Source organism: Mirounga leonina, unplaced genomic scaffold, assembly GCF_011800145.1.
Source record: "Mirounga leonina isolate KUSES-001 unplaced genomic scaffold, KU_Mleo_1.0 Mir_151, whole genome shotgun sequence".
In the NCBI taxonomy this organism is placed as follows: Eukaryota; Metazoa; Chordata; class Mammalia; order Carnivora; family Phocidae; genus Mirounga; species Mirounga leonina.
In genome coordinates, this window is record NW_023270377.1 from 31,807,442 (window position 1) to 31,829,028 (window position 21,587).

Below are 21,587 nucleotides of genomic sequence, written 5' to 3' on the forward strand. Positions count from 1 at the left end.
GCTCCCTTGTATATGTCTCCCATGAGCTACAGATGTTTCCTAATTCCATGATTTATTTGTAGTATGTTTCATTTCCCTATCAAAGTCAAAGACACCCAAGTCTGAACCCTTGCTTTACTGTTTACCTCTGAAGCAGTTCCTACTATTACCAGCAAAATTGTTATGCCTATTAGAGATAATAGGAAAGCTTCCAGCATAATTCCTAGCATGTATAGTACACACACTCATGAAATGCCACCACTCATCCTTCTACTCTTTGTTCCTCTTCCTGTTGCCACTTTATATATGTAGAATTCTCTTTCTATACTATAGCATTTAAATATCTTCTTGTTTTTGGTTCTCAAAACTTGTTTTTTGTTTTCATTTGCCAATTTTATTGGTATTAATTTGTTGTCAGATCTACTTTTTGATATCTTCTCTCATTCCCCCAACTTTTAAATTCATTTTGTTCTTATTAAGATTCCTTTAAAACCTCTCCTCTGTCATTTTCAGACTGTTCTCATGTGCCTCTTTCTGTGTATGTGTTGCTGTCTGTAAAGAAAAACTATTTGTCATTGTTTCAAAATTTAAAACATTATCTTAGATTTGCCATACTGAAAGATCTGAGGTGGAGGATGGGGAAGTAGCAAGAGTGAAAGGAAGGGATATAATTTCCTTAAGAAATCTCTAGCATCGGTGTCAAAAGAGAACACCGGCTTCCACCAAGGGAGCCATGGAGGAGCAGCAGCTATGGCTCTCCACGACCCTATGGCCATGGGCCTCAACAAGGGCCACAAGGTGACAAAGAATGTGAGCAAGCTGAGGCACACCAAGTTCGTGCACGGCAGGATCCAAGAGGTGCAGGGGCTTCACCCCATATGAGCAGTCTGCCATGGAGCTGCGCAAGGTCTCCAAGGACAAGGGTGCCCTCAAGTTCATCAAGAAAGATGTGGAAACACATCTCCATGCCAAGAGGAAAGAGGAGTTAAGCAATGTCCTGGCAGCAATGAGGAAAGCAGCAGCCAAGAAGGAACCCCTCCCCTCTGTATATTATTAAGCCTTTTGGGGGGAAAAAAAAATAGAACACTGATTATTTGAGAACCAAAGTGATAAATGAGTAGAAAGGCTACAAATGGAACACTGTTATGTGCCTCTTTCAATCTTCAGAGTCATGAGTAGTGCTCAGGCAGAGGCAAAAGGTAGTGACAGTGCAGTCACTTATTATTTCCATGTCTACCCCTTCTAGTCAAAGTAGAACTTCTTGGTTTCACTGTGGTAGATGGGGATGTGGGACTAATTCTGACCAATGAGTTCTGAATGAAAATAAGATGTGTCATGACTAGACAAGAGCATTAAATTGCTAATGTGAGACATTTCAGAGCTTTCTTTTCTCTCATGTGGTAACTAGCAAAGCCTTAGATGCCTGCTCCTTTGTCAGCTTAGGATCTTGAGTGACTGTCATGACTGAGGGCTTCCTGCCAACGATGGCAGACAGCATGAACAAGAAATAAACCTTTGTTATTCTAACCCCTTGTTTGTTATTGCAACATCATCTGTCTTATCCTGACTGATAAACCATCTTTGCCAAGGAAAATTCAAAGTACTTTCTCTCTGGGAAAAGACATATTAAAGCTCAATTGAAAAGGAAGTATTCAATACTAAGTAAACTGTTTGTAAAAGAACTGTTTACTTGACACAAATTTCAGAGTCATGAATTCCCAACAATGTAAGTGCACTATAAGCAAAAGCTAGGTACTGCTAAGGTTGGTATTTTGATATAGTAAGTACAAACTATTTTTATCTATTCTTTAAAGCAGGACTCCTGCCAGACAGTACCTTTTAACCCTAGTTCAAGTTGCAATATTTCTTTGAAAAACAATATTGTTTTTCTGGTGGGGAAGGGGAGAAAAGGAAGCATTCAGAAGGTCATTAGTTCCTTTCCATTAATGAATAGTCAAGAAAATTATTAGGGCAATGTGATGGTTAATTTAATGTGTCAACTTGGGAGGGTGTTTTTGGATGAGATTAACATTTAAATTGGTGAAATATGGATAAAAGAGATTACCCTATACAAAATGCCTCAATGAATCAGTGGAAAGACTGAATAGAACAAAAAAATTGGCCTCTCTAAGCAAGGGGGAGTTCTCCAGCAGACTGTCTTTGGACTTCATCTGCATCATCAGTTCTGGGTCTCCAGCCTGACTACATTTGGACTAGAACTAGAACATCGGCTTTCTATCTGCCAGCTTTCAGACTGTAACTGTACTTTGGCTTTCCTGGGTCATAAGCCTGACATCCCACATTTGGATTTGTCCGCCTCTAAAATCACATGAGGCAACTGCTTATAATAAAGCTTGTTTTATGCATGCATGCGCGCGCACACACACACGCACCTTACTGGTTCTGTTTCTATGGAGAAACCTAATAAAGACAACTTCTCTCAACGTATAAAGGAAAGACAGTGTATAAATAAGTAGACAGGATTGTTATATTTAATAACTAGAGTACTTGTTCCTATTATATCTACTTTTTACTTCTTACTTTTACTATAGGATGTGTTATTTCAATAAAGTATCACTACACAGAACATACAAAGTATTAGCCATATAGTCTACATAAATGTTCTCTCAGTTAATCAATTCTTCACCATCATCTAATGGTGGCTACTCAAAGTGAGGGTATAAGACCCTAAAAAACCTGAAAAGCCTATAAAGATCAAACATTTTAGCAGTGAAAAGCTGCAGGAAGTGGCAATGGTATAAGTAGGTTGGGTTAAATTAAAAATGAAAATGGAAAAATCTTGAAATTGAAAATACAGCAGATTTGGGAGACCTAAACAAGCAATCTGACTGTAGTTGATGATACAACTCTTCCTATTCTGTGCCCACAGGTAATAAAGATATGAGTTCAAAACTCTTCTCTGTGAGCCCTGAACTGGTAATTACACTACTGTCACTAAGCTGCAAAACCATCATCCTATATTCTATCTGCTTTGTCATGCTGTGACAAGCACTCTGCAAACTATACTTCTCTTTTTCCAGGTACTCCACTGTTGGGTTCACCAGTAGTGCATACTAAATGGAGCCTGGAAGGCTAAGGGTAAAAAGAAAGTGATTCCTTATTTTTTTACCAGCCAACAGCTCTTAACTGTAGCATTCACAGTTGGTTCTTTGTCTTCAGGTTATTTTTGACAATTCCAGCACCAGCCTATGCTCCTGGCTGCTCAGTGATACCTGCACAGCTAAGCAATGCTCTTTCATCAGAGGTCTGAGACCCAGCTGCAGGACCTCTTCTCTGATAACTCCAGTCTCTTCCTTTTGTCCCATACCCCGAAGGAAGCAGCTGCTTCCTGAAGTCACTATCTCTGTATTACATCACTATCCCTACTTGCTTTTTGAGTTCTCTAATACCTATTTAACAATTTCCTTCAATTATATCTTTTTAAAATACCTGGTATGATTACCGTTTTCTTGACCAGACCCTAGCTGACACAAGCTCCACAATTAAAAGCAGACAAAATATTGTTAAAATCATTTTCATCCTATGAAATGAGCTTAAAAAAAGAGAACTTTCCTTGAAAAATATGTACACTCCACTTGATGTTACTGTGCTTTGAAATTTTCCTATCAGATTATTAGTATTACAAAATAAAAGTTTAGAGTAAATTTATTATCTGGAAGTGGCAATTTTCACTAATTCATTACTTCCAACAGAGATAGAGGTCAGAGATAAAGATAGGGGTCTTACACACATCTTACATATTTCTTTCACAGAGAATAAGACCTGCATTGAAGAATTACATATATTTATGACATTCAGGTTTTAAATCAACATTATAAGGTATGTAAGACATACCCTGAAATTCTATGCCTCCAATTCCGATATGGATCATACAAACTTTCACAAAACGCCAATGCATGGATCACAAATTCTTCAACAGATGTCTGATCTGCCAATTCCTTCTCTTTTTTTTTGCTTTTTAACTGAAAGTAAAGTTAAACAAAAAATTATATTTAGTTAAAAATATTAAACTGCATAACATGTCTACATCATTAAAAGACAACATGTTTCATTAATTATCTAATAAATCATTTTTATTCAAATAAACCTATGTTCCAATTGCGTCTAAAGGGTCAGTTATTCATATGGACTGAATATAATCCTTCAAATTTTAATATGGCCTAGGAAGAGTTTCAAATGGATAGCAAAAAAAAATATGTTTTCAATAAGAGGGATATTTGATGATAAATAATATGTAATATATACAATATATAAATTGACAAAGTATGTCACTGTAAAAAACCATTTATAAAACACTTTAATTTTTAATTAAAATAAAATATATTAATAATTGCTTTTCTACTTTTAGATAACACGTTTAAGATGTCTGAACTATATATACCTAATGGAAATTTTAATTCACTTCTCGATTATTACATCCTCTAAAAACATTTAACTTTACTATAATATTTAAAAAAGTAAAACCTAGTTACTCTCAGTAAAGCAACAAAAGGAATATATTAATTCACCTACTTGCTGAATATAGAGTGTTGTCATAGTGATGACATGATTAATATATGAGCAAGTCCCAATTTCTTCCACATTAGATAGATTTCTGTGAGGAAAAAAAGAATATTTATTACTTATGAACAGTGACAAAAATGTATGCTCATTTATTCAGGTCGAATTTTGAAAATACATGTTAGCAAAGGAAATATAAATGACATTTATTAAGCCTTAAAATCAATATGGTTATATAACTGTTTTTCCACTAAGAATGTGAAACACACCTCAACGACCATTTAGCTACTCTAAGCAGAATGTTTAAGAAGTACATGCTGGTTAGCAATTATTTATTACAGAAAAAGTGAAAAATATCACAAAGTAGAAGCAAAAGAGAAACAAAAATCAAAAATATTCTTACAACCCAACCGTTCGCAACTATTTGCATTTTGGATTATTTCTTTTCAGGTTTGTTTTTATTTTCGTATGCAGATTCTTAGTTTGGTTTTTGTACATATTGTTGCCATTAAAACACATGTACAGTTTTAGAGTTTTCACTTTGCTCTTTGAAATTACAGTTCCCTTATCTAGACGTGTTTCTCAACTATACTGAAAGGCCTTGATAGAAAAGCCAGCATCTGTACATTCTCCATGAGGGCATAGTATATGTGTTGTTTAAAGCAGTGAGTGGGTCAATAAGTGAGGTTTAATTAAAATATGGTCCTCATTTTTATCCCATTTTTATAAGACAAGGCAGGACACATAATGCTAACACTTCCTGTATCTAATATCACCTATCTTTTTCTTAACATAATAAAACAGTCTATTAATTTTCTCTTCTGAGACGCTGTGACACTGAAAAAAACTATTTATCTAAAATACAGCAGATGCCCATTTGCAACGACATGGATGGAACTAGAGGGTGTTAAGCTAAGCGAAGCAAGTCAATCAGAGAAAGACAATTAACAAATGATCTCACTCATATGTGGAATTTAAGAAACAAAACAGAGGATCACAGGGGAAGGGAGGGAAAAACAAGACAAAATCAGAGAGGGAGACAAACCATAAGAGACTCTTAATTAGAGGAAACAAACTGAGGGTTGCTGGAGGGGATGGGGTGGGAGATGGGGTAACTGGGTGATGGACATTAAGGAGGGCAAGTGATATAATGAGCACTGGGTGTTATGTAAGTGATGAGTCACTGAACACTACCTCTGAAACTAGTAATACGCTATATGTTAATTAATTGAATTTAAATTAAAAAATAAAATAAAATACAGCAAATGCTAAAAGAACCCAAAAAATAACAGAATTAACAGCCCTGTACTCCTGAAACAAATAATGCATTATATGTTAATTAAAAAATTTTTTAAATAATATAAAAAACAAACTTGACTAGTTCAAAAAAAAAAAGAATTAATAGTTTTTAATAAAAGAAGTCAGACTGGCATGACTTCTTTGAGAAAAGAAAAAGTAAAGGAGAGGTAAAATTCAAAGACCCTATGGAGGATTCTAGGAAGATGGCAGAATAGGAAGCACTAGGCGTATGTCTCCACACCTAGAAAACAACTGTGCTGGATATAACTTATTCTGGAACTCTAAAGTGTGCTGAATGCTGGCAACTTCCAGGGGAAGACATGGGACAGTAAACTGCAGTTAATGTTCGATAATTTTGGTAAATTTCAGCTATTATTAGCACAGTAGCAACCACCCATGTAGTGGGCAGCTCTGCACATCTTCCCAGAATCGCTTGTTAACAAGTTAAAGGAACCAGGGTGGGCAAAAAGGACCCTGTTCTTCAAATATCAGGAATTTGTGCTTCTGATCAAAGAAATGAAGACAAAGAGGTGGGAGCCATTGTTAGTACACCTCACCCCACTGTTGCAAGCCCCTTGCTCTCTGGCTGAAGGAACTTTCAGGGAACTTAAAGGGTCATGGATGAAAGTACTACAACATAATAAAAAGCCATATATAAAAATTCTACAGGAGACATCGTACTCTATAGTGAAAGACCAAAAGCTTTTTTTCTAAGAACAGGAACAAGGCAAAGATGGTTACTTTTACTGCTTCTATTCAATATAGTACTGGAAATTCTAACCAAAGCAAGTAGGTAAGAAAAAGCATCTAAATTGGAAAAGAGGAGGTAAAATTTATCTGTTTGCAAATAAAACTAGATCTAGAGATTAAACACAAACCATAAGAATTAATAAATGAATTCAGCAAAGTATTCGGATAAAAAAAATCAGCACACAGAATCAAGTGCATTCCTATACATAAACAATAAATAAATGAGAAAGAATTATCATGAAGACAATTCCATTTACAGTAGCATTAAGAATAAAATACTTAGGAATTAATTTAACCAAGGAAGAGAAAGCCTTATAAAATGAAAACAAACAAAAATTGCTGCAAGTCATTTCAAAAGACATAAACATAAACACATGTGATGTTCACAAAGGACATCTTACCGTTAAAATATCAAAACTACCCAGAACAATCTAGAGATTCAATGCAATCCTTATCAAAATCTCAATGTTTTTTGCAGAAACGGAAAAACCCATCCTAAAATTTATATGGAATCCCAAGGAACCCCAAATAGCCAAAACAATTTTGAAAAAGAAGACCAAACTGGAAGACTCACACTTTCTGATTTTATTTCTTAGTGCAAAGCATCAATAATCAAACAGTGATGTTGGCATAAAGAAAGACATATAGACAAATGGGATAAAATAGACCAGAAATAAATCTTCACATGTATGCTTTTGACAAGGGTCCCGACACCAACCGATGGGGAAAGGAAAGTCTTTTCAAAAAGTGATGTTGGGAAAACTGGATATCCACATGCAAAAGAATGAAACTGGACCCTTACACCATATACAAATATACTCAAATGGATCAAGAAACTAAATATAAGATCTAGGATAATAAAACTCTTAGAAGAAAATAAAGTACAAGAGCTGCATGACATTGGATTTGATTTCTTGGATATGACACCAAGGTATAGGTAACAAAAGTAAAAACAGACAAATTGGATTTCATGAAAATTTAAAAATTTTGTGCATCAAAAGACACTATCACTAGAGTAAAAAGGCAACTCACAAAATGGGAGAAAATATTTGCAAATCATGTATCTGACAAGGGATTAATATTCAGAATTTAAAGAGAGTTCCTAAATCTCAACAACCAAAAAAATCAACCCAATTCAAAAACAGGCAAAAGACTTGAATAGACATTTCTCCAAAGAACTACTATATGAATGGCCAATAAGCACATGAAAAGATGCTCAACATCAAAAATCATTAGAGAAATGCAAATCAAAATTATAATGAGGTACCCCCTCACACCCATTAGGATGATACTATAAAAAAACAAAACAAAAAAAAACCCAGGGTGCCTGGATGGCTTAGTTGGTTAAGTGTCCAACTCTTGATTTTGGATCAGGTCATGAGATCAAGCCCCATGTCAGGCTCCACGCTGCGCATGGAGCCTGCTTAAGATTCTCTCTCTTCCTCTCCCTTTGTCCCTCCCCTTCCAAACAAAACAAAACAAAAACAAAAAACAAAAAACCCCAAACAAACAGAAAACAACATGTGTTGGCAAGGATGTGGAGTAACTGGAACATCTAAGCACTGCCGATGGGAATGTAAAATGTTGCAGCCACTGCTATGAAAAACAGTATGGCAATTCCTCAAAAATTTAAGATTCCAGTTATCATATGATCCAGCAAGTCCACTTCTGGATATGTAGCCTAAAGAACTGAGGTGTCCTCACCTTCACCAGACATATCTATACATTCATGTTCATAAGAGAATTATTTTTCTATTTATTTTTTTTCCTTGCATAAACCCTTCACTCACCTAAGGGCCAGTGGAAATTTATTTTTTGTCCTTTCCATCTTTTACCAAGTTGCTTTTCCTTGCAAAATGCATGACATGACAGAGGGGAACCTGGGAGTGGGGGGCATGCCAGGGACTTAAATACAAGCTGGAGGGCAGGGCACAGGTAGGACAGGTGAGAGACAGCACGAGGGACATGGCTTTTCAGGTAAAGATGAAAGAAGAGCAGAAAGAAGCTGTGCTAGAGGGCAGGGGGCTAAGATACTGGGTGGGAGGGGGTGAGCAGAGAGGCCCCCAACCCTGGGTTTATACCCACATTCCCTAGAGAAGTAGCAACAGGGCATGAAGACCTCCCCTTGTAGGCTCCAAGGAATAGAACAGGGACTGGGAGAATAAATCCGATTGTGCTGCCTCAGAGAAAGGGAGGAGGTGCTGACAGAGTGATACCCAAACAAGCTGAAAACTTATGTCCATGAAAAATCTACACAAATGTTTATAGCAGCCATATTGGTAACTACCAAAAACTAGAAGTAACCAAGATGTCCTTCATTAGGTAAATGAAGACACATACTGTGGCACATTCATAAACTGAGTATTATTATTCAGTGATAAAAAGATATACACTATCAAACCACATAAAGACATGGTTCTTCCAAGTGAAAGAAGTCAGTCTGAAAACGGTACATACCGTATGGTTTCACATATATGACATTCTGGGAAAAGCAACACTATAAATACAATAAAAAAATCAGTGGTTGTCAGAGGTTGGGCATGACAGGAGAGAAATGAATAGATGGAGCACAGGGCATTTTTAGGGTGATGAAATTATTCTGTAAGATACTATAATGGTGGATACATGACAGTATGCATTTGTCAAAACTCATACAACTGTACAAGACAGTAAACTCTAATGTACTCTACAGACTTAGTTAATGATGTATCAGTACATGTTCATCAATTGTAACAAAGGTACCAACCTAATGCAAGATGTTAATAATAGAAGAACTGTGGAGGAAGGAGAAAGAGCATGTAGAAACTCTGTAGTTTTTCCAAATTTTTATATAAAATGAAACTGCTATACAACATAAAATCTATTAGAAATTTTTTAAGGAATTTTTTTAAAAAGTGAGGTCTCTGGAAATAGAAACATGTTCTGTGACTGGCAGCTATTAAACATTAAATTTAAAATAAAATAAACATTAAATTAATCATCAGAGATTATCTCCTAGTTAAAAAAAAAAAAATTCAACCAAAAGATGTGTTGGAACATTCCAGTGCTTGCCTATAATGATCAAGAGCTAGGGGCTCCTGGGTGGCTCAGTTAGTTGGAAGCCCAACTAACTGAGGTCATGGTCTCAAGGTCATGAGATCAAGCCCTGTGTCAGGATCTGTGCTCAGCTTGGAGTCTGCTTGGGATTCTCTTTCTCTCTCCCTCTACCCCTCCCCGCAATTGCATGCACACACCCATGCACTCTTTTTCTGTTTCTGAGATAAAGAAATAAATAAATTTTAAAAACAGCTAAACATACTGGATTTATTTTTTTAAAGATTTTACTTATTTGAGCAAGAGAGCGAGAGCATGAGTGGTGGGAGGGGCAGAGGGAGCAGGGAAAGCAGACTCCCCGCTGAGCAGGGAGCCCGATGTGGGACTCAATCCCAGGACCCTGGGATCATGACCTGAGCCAAAGGCAGACGCTTAAATGACTGAGCTACCCAGGAGCCCCTAAACATAACTAGATTTAAAATGGTTATTTATCGGGACACCTGGGTGGCTCAGTCGGTTAAGCGTCTGCCTTCAGCTCAGGTCATGATCCCAGGGTCCTGGGATCAAGTCCCGCATTGGGCTCCCTGCTCCGCGGGGAGCCTGCTTCTCCCTCTGCCTCTGTCTCTCTCTCTGTCTCTCATGAATAAATAAATAAAATCTTTAAAAAATAAATAAATAAATAAATAAATAAATAAAACGGTTACTTATCTATAGGATTTCTGATTTCTGTAAAATTGTACTAAGTAGTTAACAAGACAAAATATAACAGATCCACAGACCAACTCATGTTTTATTGCATAAATAAACCCTTTTTCCCTCAACCTTTTAATTCTTGTGTTATTTTTCTGAATTTTAAGGATGATTAAGAGCACAAAATCAAAAATATCTACAGTTCTAGGAGAGCCTAAAATAGGGTAGAAACATTTTAGCAATTATTGCTCAATCTTTCCATGATTCCTGCAATCAAATACAATGAGCAATTAAGTGAAAGGTAAATAAATGCACAGTAAATTAAGTCCCTGTTTGTCTATTAATTAATTCTAAATTATTTATAGAACAAATAGTATATATTATAGGAAATGGCTTCCAAAAAGAAGATAGACTTTAACGAGGCATAAAGTGCCCCTAACCCAATAGTTCTTAAATTTGTATATGCAGGTTAATGTGGAATTCATGAAGAATTAGAATGCCTGAGCTCTTTAGAGTCAGAATTTTCGTAAGACTCAAGCTCTGTATTCCTATTAAGCTTCCCAGTTAATACTTATGCACACCGAAATTTAAGTACCACAGACCTAATCATCTATAAACCTGGAAATATAAGCTGTAGAATAATTATAATTTCTTTGGCAAAATTATAAAATGAAAGATTAGAAAAATATATTTCACAAATGATAATGCACAGTAGTAAAAATGTATATGTGTTTACAGGTGAGGACCACACAGAAAATACTGGTACAACAAATTCTTGGTTAGGTAAAAACTTCAGTCACTGTCTTTACAGTAATTTTTTTTTTTTTTAATTTTAGCTAAATCTATAACTAAGTCTGGTAACTAAAAGGCTTTCCAGTAGGGGTGCCTGGCCGGCTCAGTCCGTGGAGCATGAGACTCTTCCCTCAGGGCCATGAGTTCGAGCCCAACATTGAGCATCGAGGCTACTTTAAATAAAGAAGTAAAACATGAAATAAATAAATAAAAAGCTTTCCAATATAATAACAAATCACAAGGCTTTCATAAAAGGCGCACTCAAGGGGCGCCTGAGTGGCTCAGTCAGTTAAATGTCTGCCTTTGGCTTAGGTCATGATCTCAGGGTCCTGGGATCGAGTCCTGAGTCGGGCTCTGCCGTCAGCAGGGAGTTTGCTTCTCCCTCTCCCTCTGCCCTTCTCCCTGCTCGTGCTCCCTCTTTTTCTCTCCCTCTCTCAAATAAAAATAATAAACTCTTTAAAAAAAAAAAAGGTGCATTCAATCTTTAAAGCTCCACATGAACAACAAACACCATTAATAATAAATAAATGCATTGTTATTTTGATAATTTTTTAAAACAGATAACTAGTTTATTTGTTTGTACCAGATACCTGCAAAGAATAATGAAGAACTTGACAAGCAAAATTGACAAAGCTTGTTGTTGTTCCTCTAACCCATCTGCCATTTTCTGAACACACTGTAGTAGCTGGATCCTTAGAACCTGCAGAATATTATCAGGAAGCAGAGATATTCCTGGAGGCACATCATCTACCCTATCAGGGGGAAAAATAAGAAGGGTGATTAAGTATGAAGAAAATCTTTGGCACTTTAAAGGAACTGCATTTTCACCTCAAATTCTAAAGAAACTCTTTTATTCCAGATGCTCTGTGCCTTCTCTGCAAGGCACCACCAGATGATCACTATGACACTTCAGAAGATTAGTATAACACAGTAGTTAGTCTTACTTCAGAAGAGGCTTACTGAAAAGAGGGAGAGTTAGAGAATCTATTTAATATCTTCAATTGTGCTATTTTCAAAGAAAATATTCAGAATTAGTTCACCTGCTACTTAGAAATAAAACATGTGTATATATGCATGTATACCATTTCTAAAGGAAAAATAACTAGCATATAAAAATGGAGTACCTATAACTAGTTTAATATCTGTCAACTGCTTTACTAAATAAACAATATTCACCTACCTATAGGCTCCCCAAACCATGTGGTCAGAAGAGGGAGATAAGATAACCAGCAAAAGGAAAGGAGAAGGACAAACAGGTAAATGGAGAACCCTAAGCATGAACATTAATAAATTTTTTTAAAGTAATACATCAGTATTTTATGACAACCGGTTTCTGGGTAAGAAGACCATCTGGTTATTCAAAGACAAAAGCCAACACCAGATGTGACTGGCTACTCTCTCTTAGAGAGATCCCCCAGAATCAAAGTGAGAAGATCTGTGTATTAAGTTCCACCTCTGTACCATAAAGTACACCATTTAATCTGTGAAGTGCCCTATTCTATAAAATTGTAATTTCTCCCCTATTTCATAGGGTTCTGAAACCAAAAAGTCAATGTGCATTTTTAACTATGAAATATGTAAAGAACTATAAAAATGTAATATGTTTAAAATATACTATCGCTAGGGACGCCTGGGTAGCTCAGTCTTTGAGCGTCTGCCTTCGACATGGGTCACGATCCCAGGGTCCTGGGACTGAGCCCCGCATTGGGCTCCCTGCTCGGTGGGAGGCCTGTTTCTCCCTCTCCCCCCGCTTGTGTTCCCTCTCTCGCTGTGTCTCTCTCTGTCAAATAAATAAATAAAATCTTTAAAAAAATAATAATAAATAAATAAACTATCACTAAAGCCTACAAATCTTTTCATGAAGTCACTGACTACTAATTTTCCTATTCCTATTAAGAAAAATACCCAATCACAAAGGAGCACCACGAAGAGCAACTATGATTAAATGACAATCATACTTTAGTGTCTTCAGATAACGCTTAATATGATTTACTATTATTTTTACACTGAGTTTAAAGCTATTTCATTCACTGTAGACAGAAAAATTTCAAGCACATTACCAGTAGTCATATAAATATATATGATAAATATTTTTAGCCTCTTCCTGAACCATCCCACAACATTATAATAAAATAAACACCTAACTTCAATTACACAGAAATCACAAAGCACATTACCAAGGCTGCGGAATTCTATAACCATGTCACAAAAATGCATGTTTCATTTTAGTCCGGGCACCACTTCCCTTGTAATTTGGATTCTTTCCTTCTCTTTTATAGATGGTACCAGAAAAACTCTCATTTTTATATATACTTTTTTCCCTGCTAAAGAACTAAAAAGAGGTGATGAGAAAAACCACAGTACCTTCAAAATAATAAAGATTTAAATTTAAATATAACTGATTTTCAAGACTAAGCTAAACTATTCCTATTCACTTTTCCAAAATCATAAGTCAACAAGAAAGAAACATCAGATTTCCCAATATTCAATCCTAGTTATAAAGGATTAGTTCCCTTTTTCCTTAGTTGTCCCATTCTCTATTTGCATTTTTAAAAATTTTACTAGACAGAAAAAAATTAGCTTACAAAAGAGAAATCTATTGTACTTATACTCGTTATAAAATTGGGGTTTGATTAGAACATGACTTGTAGATAAAGTTGAGAAAGTTTTGGCCATGTTCCTAATGCGATGAGGATTTAAGAATTTGGAACATTTTCCCATCATTAGAACTTTACTGCCCCCAAATTCTAAGCTCCTTTTGCTGAAATTTCCCAATCCCCAGAAATCTGTTTCACTTCTCTGTTTGGCTACTCAATGTCTACATTAAATAGCTGCCCACTGTTGTCTCCATCTAACACAGGAAGAGAAGTCCAGCTTAAATTCCAAGGCTTTAAATTCTGGTAAAAGCATTCTTTGCTTGCATTAGGAATTCTCTAACTTAAAAGTTCTGTCAAGAGGCGCCTGGGTGGCTCAGATGGTTGAGCGTCTGCCTTCGGCTCAGGTCATGATCCCAGGGTCCTGGGATAGAGCCCCACATCAGGCTCCTGGCTCAGCGGGGAGCCTGCTTCTCTCTCTCCTTCTGCCTCTCCCCCTGCTCATGCTCTCTCTCTCTGTATCTCTGTGTCTCAAATGAATAAATAAAATCTTTAAAAAAATAAATAGGGCGCCTGGGTAGCTCAGTTGGTTAGGCAACTGCCTTCGGCTCAGGTCATGATCCTGGAGTCCCGGGATCGAGTCCCACATCAGGCTCCCTGCTCAGCAGGGAGTCTGCTTCTCCCTCTGACCCTCCTCCCTCTCATGCTGTCTCTCATTGTCTCTCTCGCAAATAAATAAAATCTTAAAAAATAAATTAAATAAATAAATAAATAAATAAATAAAAGTTCTATCAACTCAGTTTAACTTAAATGAGGATTATCTGTGAGTTTCTTATCTTTAAGGTGAACAGACTAGCTTTATATATCTTGCACATCATATTCACTTGAAAAACTGAAAGTTTTCTATTAGTAAAATCTAAATTCATGGTTTAGTTTTCTGTCAGATATGAAATAAAGTTTTAAATAAACCAGCTAAATCATGAATAAAGCAATGTTCTGGCATTCTTCATCTTATTTTAAATATAGTGGCAATAAAAGTCTACATAATGTTTTAGGAAATGACTTCCCAAGAAAGGAGACATGTATAACAAGTGCACCTTACAAACTTTAGAAGACTTCATTTCAATATTCCAAGTATTCAAAGGCCCAAAGCCTGACTCCATAAAATCCTTAGGCTCATGATTTAAAGCAAGCTGCAAATTATTAAAATAAAAGCACTTCGAAGCACAAACCACAAGAATACTCTCTTATGAGTAGAAATCAATAATATGTAATCTTGTTTTGAGTTCAAGATTTAATACTTTTCAACCTTTATAAACCTGTTACAAATCATCTAATGAAGAATTCTAAGACTGTACTTATAAATAATGAAGTACTAGTGCTTTCTGAGCATTAAAGCACATCTTAAGTTCAATGCCTTGGTCCAAAGCTCTGATGATTTCTTCTCTGAATTATTAAAATTGCCTCTTAACTGCGCTTCTTGCCTTCAGTCTCAACCGTTTCCAGTTTAACCTCCTAATGCTACCACAGGGACTTTTAAAAAACAAACTTCATCATGACACTCTCATGCAGAAAATTCTTTAGTAGAGCCTCGCATCTTCTGTAACAAAAAATCAAAGTCCATTAGCAATGCATGCGTGGCATTTCATGATCTGGGTTCTGATTCTCCAGACTCAATTCACCCACGCCCACCCTCTTACTGCCTACCTCCATCCACAAACTGCAAACACTTCCCTCCCTGAAGATTTTTAATTCTCTAGATACTCTTTCTCATCATCAACCACCACCCATTTCTCCCCTTCCACCTCATGTATCTCTATAAATGGAGTTCCTATTGTGGCTAATTCCTCACTTCTCCAGCTTTTTACCCCAGCCTACCCTCTCTTATCCAAGTAACAACTATGACGTCTTCAAGATGGCTTGAGAAAAAAGTAAAAAACTTTTTCTGGGAAGTGGGCCTGGGAACTGTGAATGTAAAATGGTAGTAGGCAGAGCAATGGCAGATAAGATTTATACTTCTACTTGTACTTTTCCACAAAATTTGAATTTTCCTCCCATTTTATGATTTTTAAATCTAGCTTTGAAAAATCTGAATACTTCACCTCCTCCAAGATGTTTTCGAAGGCCCTACTCTATAATAAAACCATAATTTTAAGTATAGTGTTTTCAGTGAGTTCTGTGAGTCTAACTAATTACTGAGCCAAAGGGAGTTGTGAAAACTTCCAAATTTATATCTGGTTGGTCAGAGATGAGGGAGGCTCCCAAGACTTGCAACTGGTGTCTGAAGTGAGGGCAGTCTTGTTGAGGACTTTGCCCTTCATCGTTTGGATCTGTCACTACCTCCAGGTAGTTAGTGTTAGAAATGAAGTGTGTTGCAGGACACCCAGTTGCTAGTAGTTCACACCAAGGTAGTCCTCTCTACTTCTAGAAGTCAAATTTCATATTAGCAGGAAATCCTGCTGTGATCAATTAACGAAGTCTGCCATGAGAGCAGGGTTATGCAGGAATACCATATATGTCACATAACTGCCATCCTTGTAATAGGTCATCAATGAAGTCTTTGTGTCTCAAATTAACAAACTCATCTAAGGATAAGAAGTTTATACATACCTGGTAGGCAACTTTTCGAAGTCAACATCTAAGAACTGTTCATAGCTAGAAACAAAACTGTCCAGCCAGAGCTTCAGGTAATCTGGATCTTTCTGAAATAAGAAAACCAATATTAAGTATACCTATCCGAAAAAAACAAAAAACATGCTTTCATTCCTATAAGCAGATATGAAGCAATAATATGAACTCTCTTAAGTGATATTCATGAAAACATATGTGCTATTTTAAAATGTCTATTAAGTATAGGGGCACCTGGGTGGCTCAGTAGGTTAAGTGTCTGCCTTTGGCTCAGGTCATGATCTCAGTGTCCTGGGATGTAGCCCCGCATCAGGCTCCCTGCCCAGCGGGGAGTCGGCTTCTACCTCTCCCTCAGTCCCTCCCCACCTCCCCACTCAAGCTCTCTCACTCGCTCTGAAATAAATAAATAAAATAGTTAAAAAATAATAAAATGTCTATTAAGTATAGTGAACCCTCAAGTGGCTTCCCACATCACTCACACAAAGAGCTACAGTCTTAACAATGTCCTATAAGAGTCTAAACAATTTGCCCTCCCCTATCTCTCTGACCTTAGCCTCTACTACCCTGGCATCCTGGCTGTTACTGGGACATGCCAGACGTACTCCCACCTTTCCCACCTTATTTCCTTTCAATAGCTGTTTTCTCTACCCAGAAGACTCTATAGATGAATGGCTAACTCCCTCATCCTCTTCAAGTCATTCTTTAAACAACATTCTCAAAAAAGCCTACTTTTACCACCCTTTCTTAAAACTGCTGATCTTCTTACTAACCTTTACCTGACCCTATTCTGTCTTCCCACCCGTGGTGCTTTCTCACCATCTATCATACCATCTCATTTACTTAGTTATTAATTTATTGTCTGTCTTTTCCCCTAGAATATAGACTTCACAAGTTTAAGGCCTTTCTAAGGGCTTACCACAAGTGACCTCTTTTTGTTTACTAATGGATACCAAGTGCCTAAACAGTGCTTGACACTGAGCAGGTGCTCAATAAATATTTAATGAATTAGTGAAAAATACAAGATGCATAAATAAAATAAAATCAGATATAGATCATTAACCTAAACATAAAAGCTAAAATTAAACACTTCTAGAAGAAACTATAGGAGATATAATATACCTTTATAGGAGACATACCTTTGCAACCTTGGGGTAGACAAAAATTTCTTGGGAGCACACAAAAATCAAAAGCCAAAAAAAATAATAGTAAGTCTTAATCAAAATTAAAAACATCAGGGCGCCTGGGTGGCTCAGTTGTTAAGCGTCTACCTTCGGCTCCGGTCATGATTCCAGGGTCCTAGGATCAGGCCCCGCATCAGGCTCCCTGCTCTGCGGGGAGCCTGCTTCTCCCTCTCCCACTGCCCCTGCTTGTGTTCCTGCTCTCGCTATCTGTCTCTCTGTCAAATAAATAAATAAAATCTTAAAAAAAAAAAATCTACCCACCAAAAGACACCAATAAGAAAATGAAAAGGCACGCCATATACCAGCTGAAAATATTCTTAATACATATATTTGACAAAGAACTTACACCAAGAACATATAAAGCACTCCTAAAAATCAATACCAAAAGGACAACAACTCAATTTAAAAATGGGCAAAGGGCAAACACCTCACAAAAGGGGATACAGGAATGACCAGTGTGTGAAAGCATGCTCAACATCATTAGCTATCCAGAGAAAAGCAAATAAAAATCAAATGGAACACCCATTACACACTCACGAGAATGGCCAAAACTAAAAACCCTGACCATTCCAAGTGTTGGAGAAGATGTGGAGCAACTAGAACTCACACTTCTGGTGGGAGTATAAAATGGTATAATTATTTAGAAAATAGTTTGGTAGTTTCTTTTAATGTTAAACATAGACACAGAACATGGCCCTTCCGTGAAAGAGGAAAAAACACAGAACTACAAAAATATACAAAGATGTTCATAGAAGATTTATTTTTAATAGGCAAAAGCTGGAAACAACACAAAATTCCATCAACCTGTTCACTGACAAAGAAATTGTGGTATACTCATACAATGTAATACTATTCAGGAATAACACTGAATGAACTGTTGATACAACAACAGGCAGAAATTCTAAAAACGTAATTGAGCAAGAAATGCCAGACATTAAAGTGTATACACTGTATGATTTCATTTATACAAAGTTCTAGAGCAGGCTATGATGACAGAAATTAGATTACTGGTTGTTTTTCAGAGGACTGACTACAAAGGGACACAAAAGAAACTTTCCTAGGTGATAAAAATTTTCTATTTTATTATATAGTAGTTACACAAATGTTTGCCTGTATCAAAACATGAAATTTGACACTTAAAATGTGTGCATTTTATGGTCTGTAAGTCATATCTCAAAGTTTATTTGAAATGATTCCTCAGAAATGTCTTTTTAAATATAAACTGCATCATTAAAAATGATGCTCGAATTTATTTCCTCCCTCTCCTTAACCGTTCTTTACTGAAGTCAATTTCAACAATACTCAGAAGTTTTACTTAGTCATTAAATATTACTGGTTAGGCACCGCACTTGGATAAAGGGAACTCAATTTATTTCCCTAAAATAAAAGCATTACACTACAAATCAGAATCACTAAAAGAATGTTCCCAGAATGTACAGAGACTGCTGACCTTTTGTGTATTTGTTTTTTCTATTAATATACTGTTCCAAAATCAGATTGTAAATTGCCACTATCTACATCATCACTGAGAAATAAGATGGAAATATTTCAGAAAAAGATTTCTCACGTGAGAAATTTTCTCAAGGATTCCATTACTTGCTATTTTCATTTCCAACTAGCACATTATTCATGTATTCATTACTCATTTATCCACTCAGAATAGGAATCCAGAAATACAAGTAGCTGGAGTTTTCCTTATCATTTTTGCTTTTAATAAAGCCACAAAACAGTCTCATAACACCATAAAGAATTAATGCATTTCTCCTCATAGTTTATTTAGGAACTCTACAGTATCTGGTTCAAAGTCTAAAAGTCAGGGTTACCAAGTGGTTGGCAGGTACAAGGTTCTCCTAGGAAGCTGACCAACTATAAGGAAAGAAATGGTACTTAAATCTGGAAATGTTTCATTTAGTAAGAAGTAAAGTAGTTGCAGTTTTTTGAGCATATGCCATGTGCTAAGTACTACAGCAAGCATTTTTAAATAAGATATATCATTCCATTTACTCCTTACATCTATCCAGAGGTTTCAATTCCCCATTTTGTAGGTTAGAAAAGGGATGTTCTAGAATATATAACTTGTCCAATCACACAGTTAGTTATTGATAGTGCTGGGATTAAAATGCAAGATATATGAATCCAACTGTGGTCCTTCTACTACCCTATACTGTCTTTGAACTATAAGCACAGCTCTAGTGAGCAAATAGAGGAAAAAGAGTTATCAGGGTCAGTAAACTCAAGGTCGTACACAATTTAATACACAAAACAACCATATTCTACACAGCCTGACAAAATTCTTAGAGAATCTACACTTTACTGCCAAAAACCATAAAAAGAAAGATCTCCACATACCCAGAAACCATATTAATTAAATCTCAAGTTTAGTCACTTTCATGGTTAAGAGTTTGTTATACTGAAACACCACAGTATGATCTATTTTTCCATTTGTACACTATTTATTAACATAACACATAAATGTATTACATACTGCAGGAGCACTGGGGCCAAATTACGTGGACTCTAATACTTGCTTTGCCACTTTCTTGAACAAGTCATCCTATGTTTGCTATCAGTCTTTTCCTCTATAAAAACGAATATAATGATAGTACCTTTCTTACAGGGCCATTATAAAAATTAAATAATCTAATATATGTCAAGGGCTTAGAATAATTCCTAGCACAGAGGATATGCTCAAGAATTAATTTTATTTTTATAACCCACTATGTGCCAAAATTAGGAAACTCCCATAAAACAGGAATAATCTATGCAACAAACATATTTAAATATTTCATAATCCCCCTTGACATATGATTTTAATTGTATTCTTTTTTTTTTTTTAAAGATCTTATTTATTTATTTGAGAGAGAGAGCACATGAGAAGGGGGAGGGTCAGAGGGAGAAGCAGACTCCCCGCTGAGCAGGGAGCCCGATGCGGGACTTGATCCAGGGACTCCAGGATCATGACCTGAGCCGAAGGCAGTCGCTTAACCAACTGAGCCACCCAGGCGCCCTTATTCTCCTCTTTTTAAATCTCTTTGCATTTACTATCTGTGTAACTTTGGCCATGTTACTTGATTTCTCCAATTTGTTCTTCATCTATATTATTTCCTACCTCATAGGGTGTTGAGAGCACAAAATGAGATAACATACGTAAGACATTCAACAATGCCTGTCATTTAGCAATTACTCAAAACATGTTGGTTACCATTAAGATATAGACTCTGCCATCAAGTTGGTCATGATTCAATGTAATAAAATAAGCACTTATGAAATAATTACAAAATCAAATATTCATCCAATCACGTGCCATTGTTTAAAATAGTCGTTCATTTGAACTGTTATATAGTTCTCTACTGGTCTTTATAGCTTCAATTTATCCTCCCTATATACAGCTACTAATGGAATTTGTTAAATTTTAATCTAATCATTTCTTCCCTCCTGTTCAAATACCCTCAATGGCCCCCATTACCACAGGATGAAGTTTAAACACTGCCCAATACAGTGACCACTAGCCAAATGTGAATATTTAAATTACATTAATGCACAGAAGGCTTTTACCTTCTCTTAACACCCACTCCCCTGGTGGGAGGCATTAGTGGGTAATGGAATTAAGAGATCCATATAATTTCACCTAGTTCTTAAGGGGTGGGGTTACAGGTAAGAATAGGGGAACACCTTACTTCCTCCATGCAATATTTAGGATGTAACAGTCCTTCAAGTTTTAAAACTATAAACTTTTAAATACATATACATATTTCAACCAATATTGGGCAGTTCCCAACTTACATATGAGTTGCATTTATAAAAGTTCATTTAAGTCAGTTATATTCATAATATAGTTTCTAATTCCTACCAAAAGAAGATAAATCTCCCCTCAATAGAAACATAATTATTAATGGTAATTCATCTCTCAAGTCAGCCCTCAGGTTTTTCTGACAGAACCTAGCTACCTCAAAAAACATTTAATAAGTACATACCAACCACGTAACAATCAAGAACAGTACTAGACTCTACAGCTATGACGACAACTAAAACGTAATCTTAAGTCAATTTTACTTAAAAAACAAACAAACAAACCCTATAATCTCATCCTCAAAGTGCTCACTGTTCAATAGAAGAGAGG

General features: G+C 36.1%; 1 protein-coding gene and 1 pseudogene across 9 annotated transcripts in view; one reads left to right on the top strand and one right to left on the bottom strand.

Annotated features, from left to right (window-relative positions):
• Positions 1–21,587, bottom strand: part of NBEAL1 (neurobeachin like 1) — a 192,830-nt gene that overhangs the window by 150,666 nt on the left and 20,577 nt on the right. For 8 of the 9 annotated variants that reach the window (XM_035007342.1, XM_035007340.1, XM_035007339.1 and 5 more), the window contains 4 exons: positions 16,269–16,360; positions 11,655–11,816; positions 4,513–4,594; positions 3,835–3,962 (listed from right to left, as the gene is read on the bottom strand). In XM_035007342.1, coding sequence (XP_034863233.1) covers positions 3,835–3,962; positions 4,513–4,594; positions 11,655–11,816; positions 16,269–16,360 — 464 coding nt within the window. Of the gene's footprint in view, positions 1–3,834; positions 3,963–4,512; positions 4,597–11,654; positions 11,817–16,268; positions 16,361–21,587 lie in introns of those variants that run through there. The other variant, XM_035007341.1, reaches the window with a different exon arrangement.
• LOC118012591 lies at positions 730–1,036 on the top strand (annotated as a pseudogene).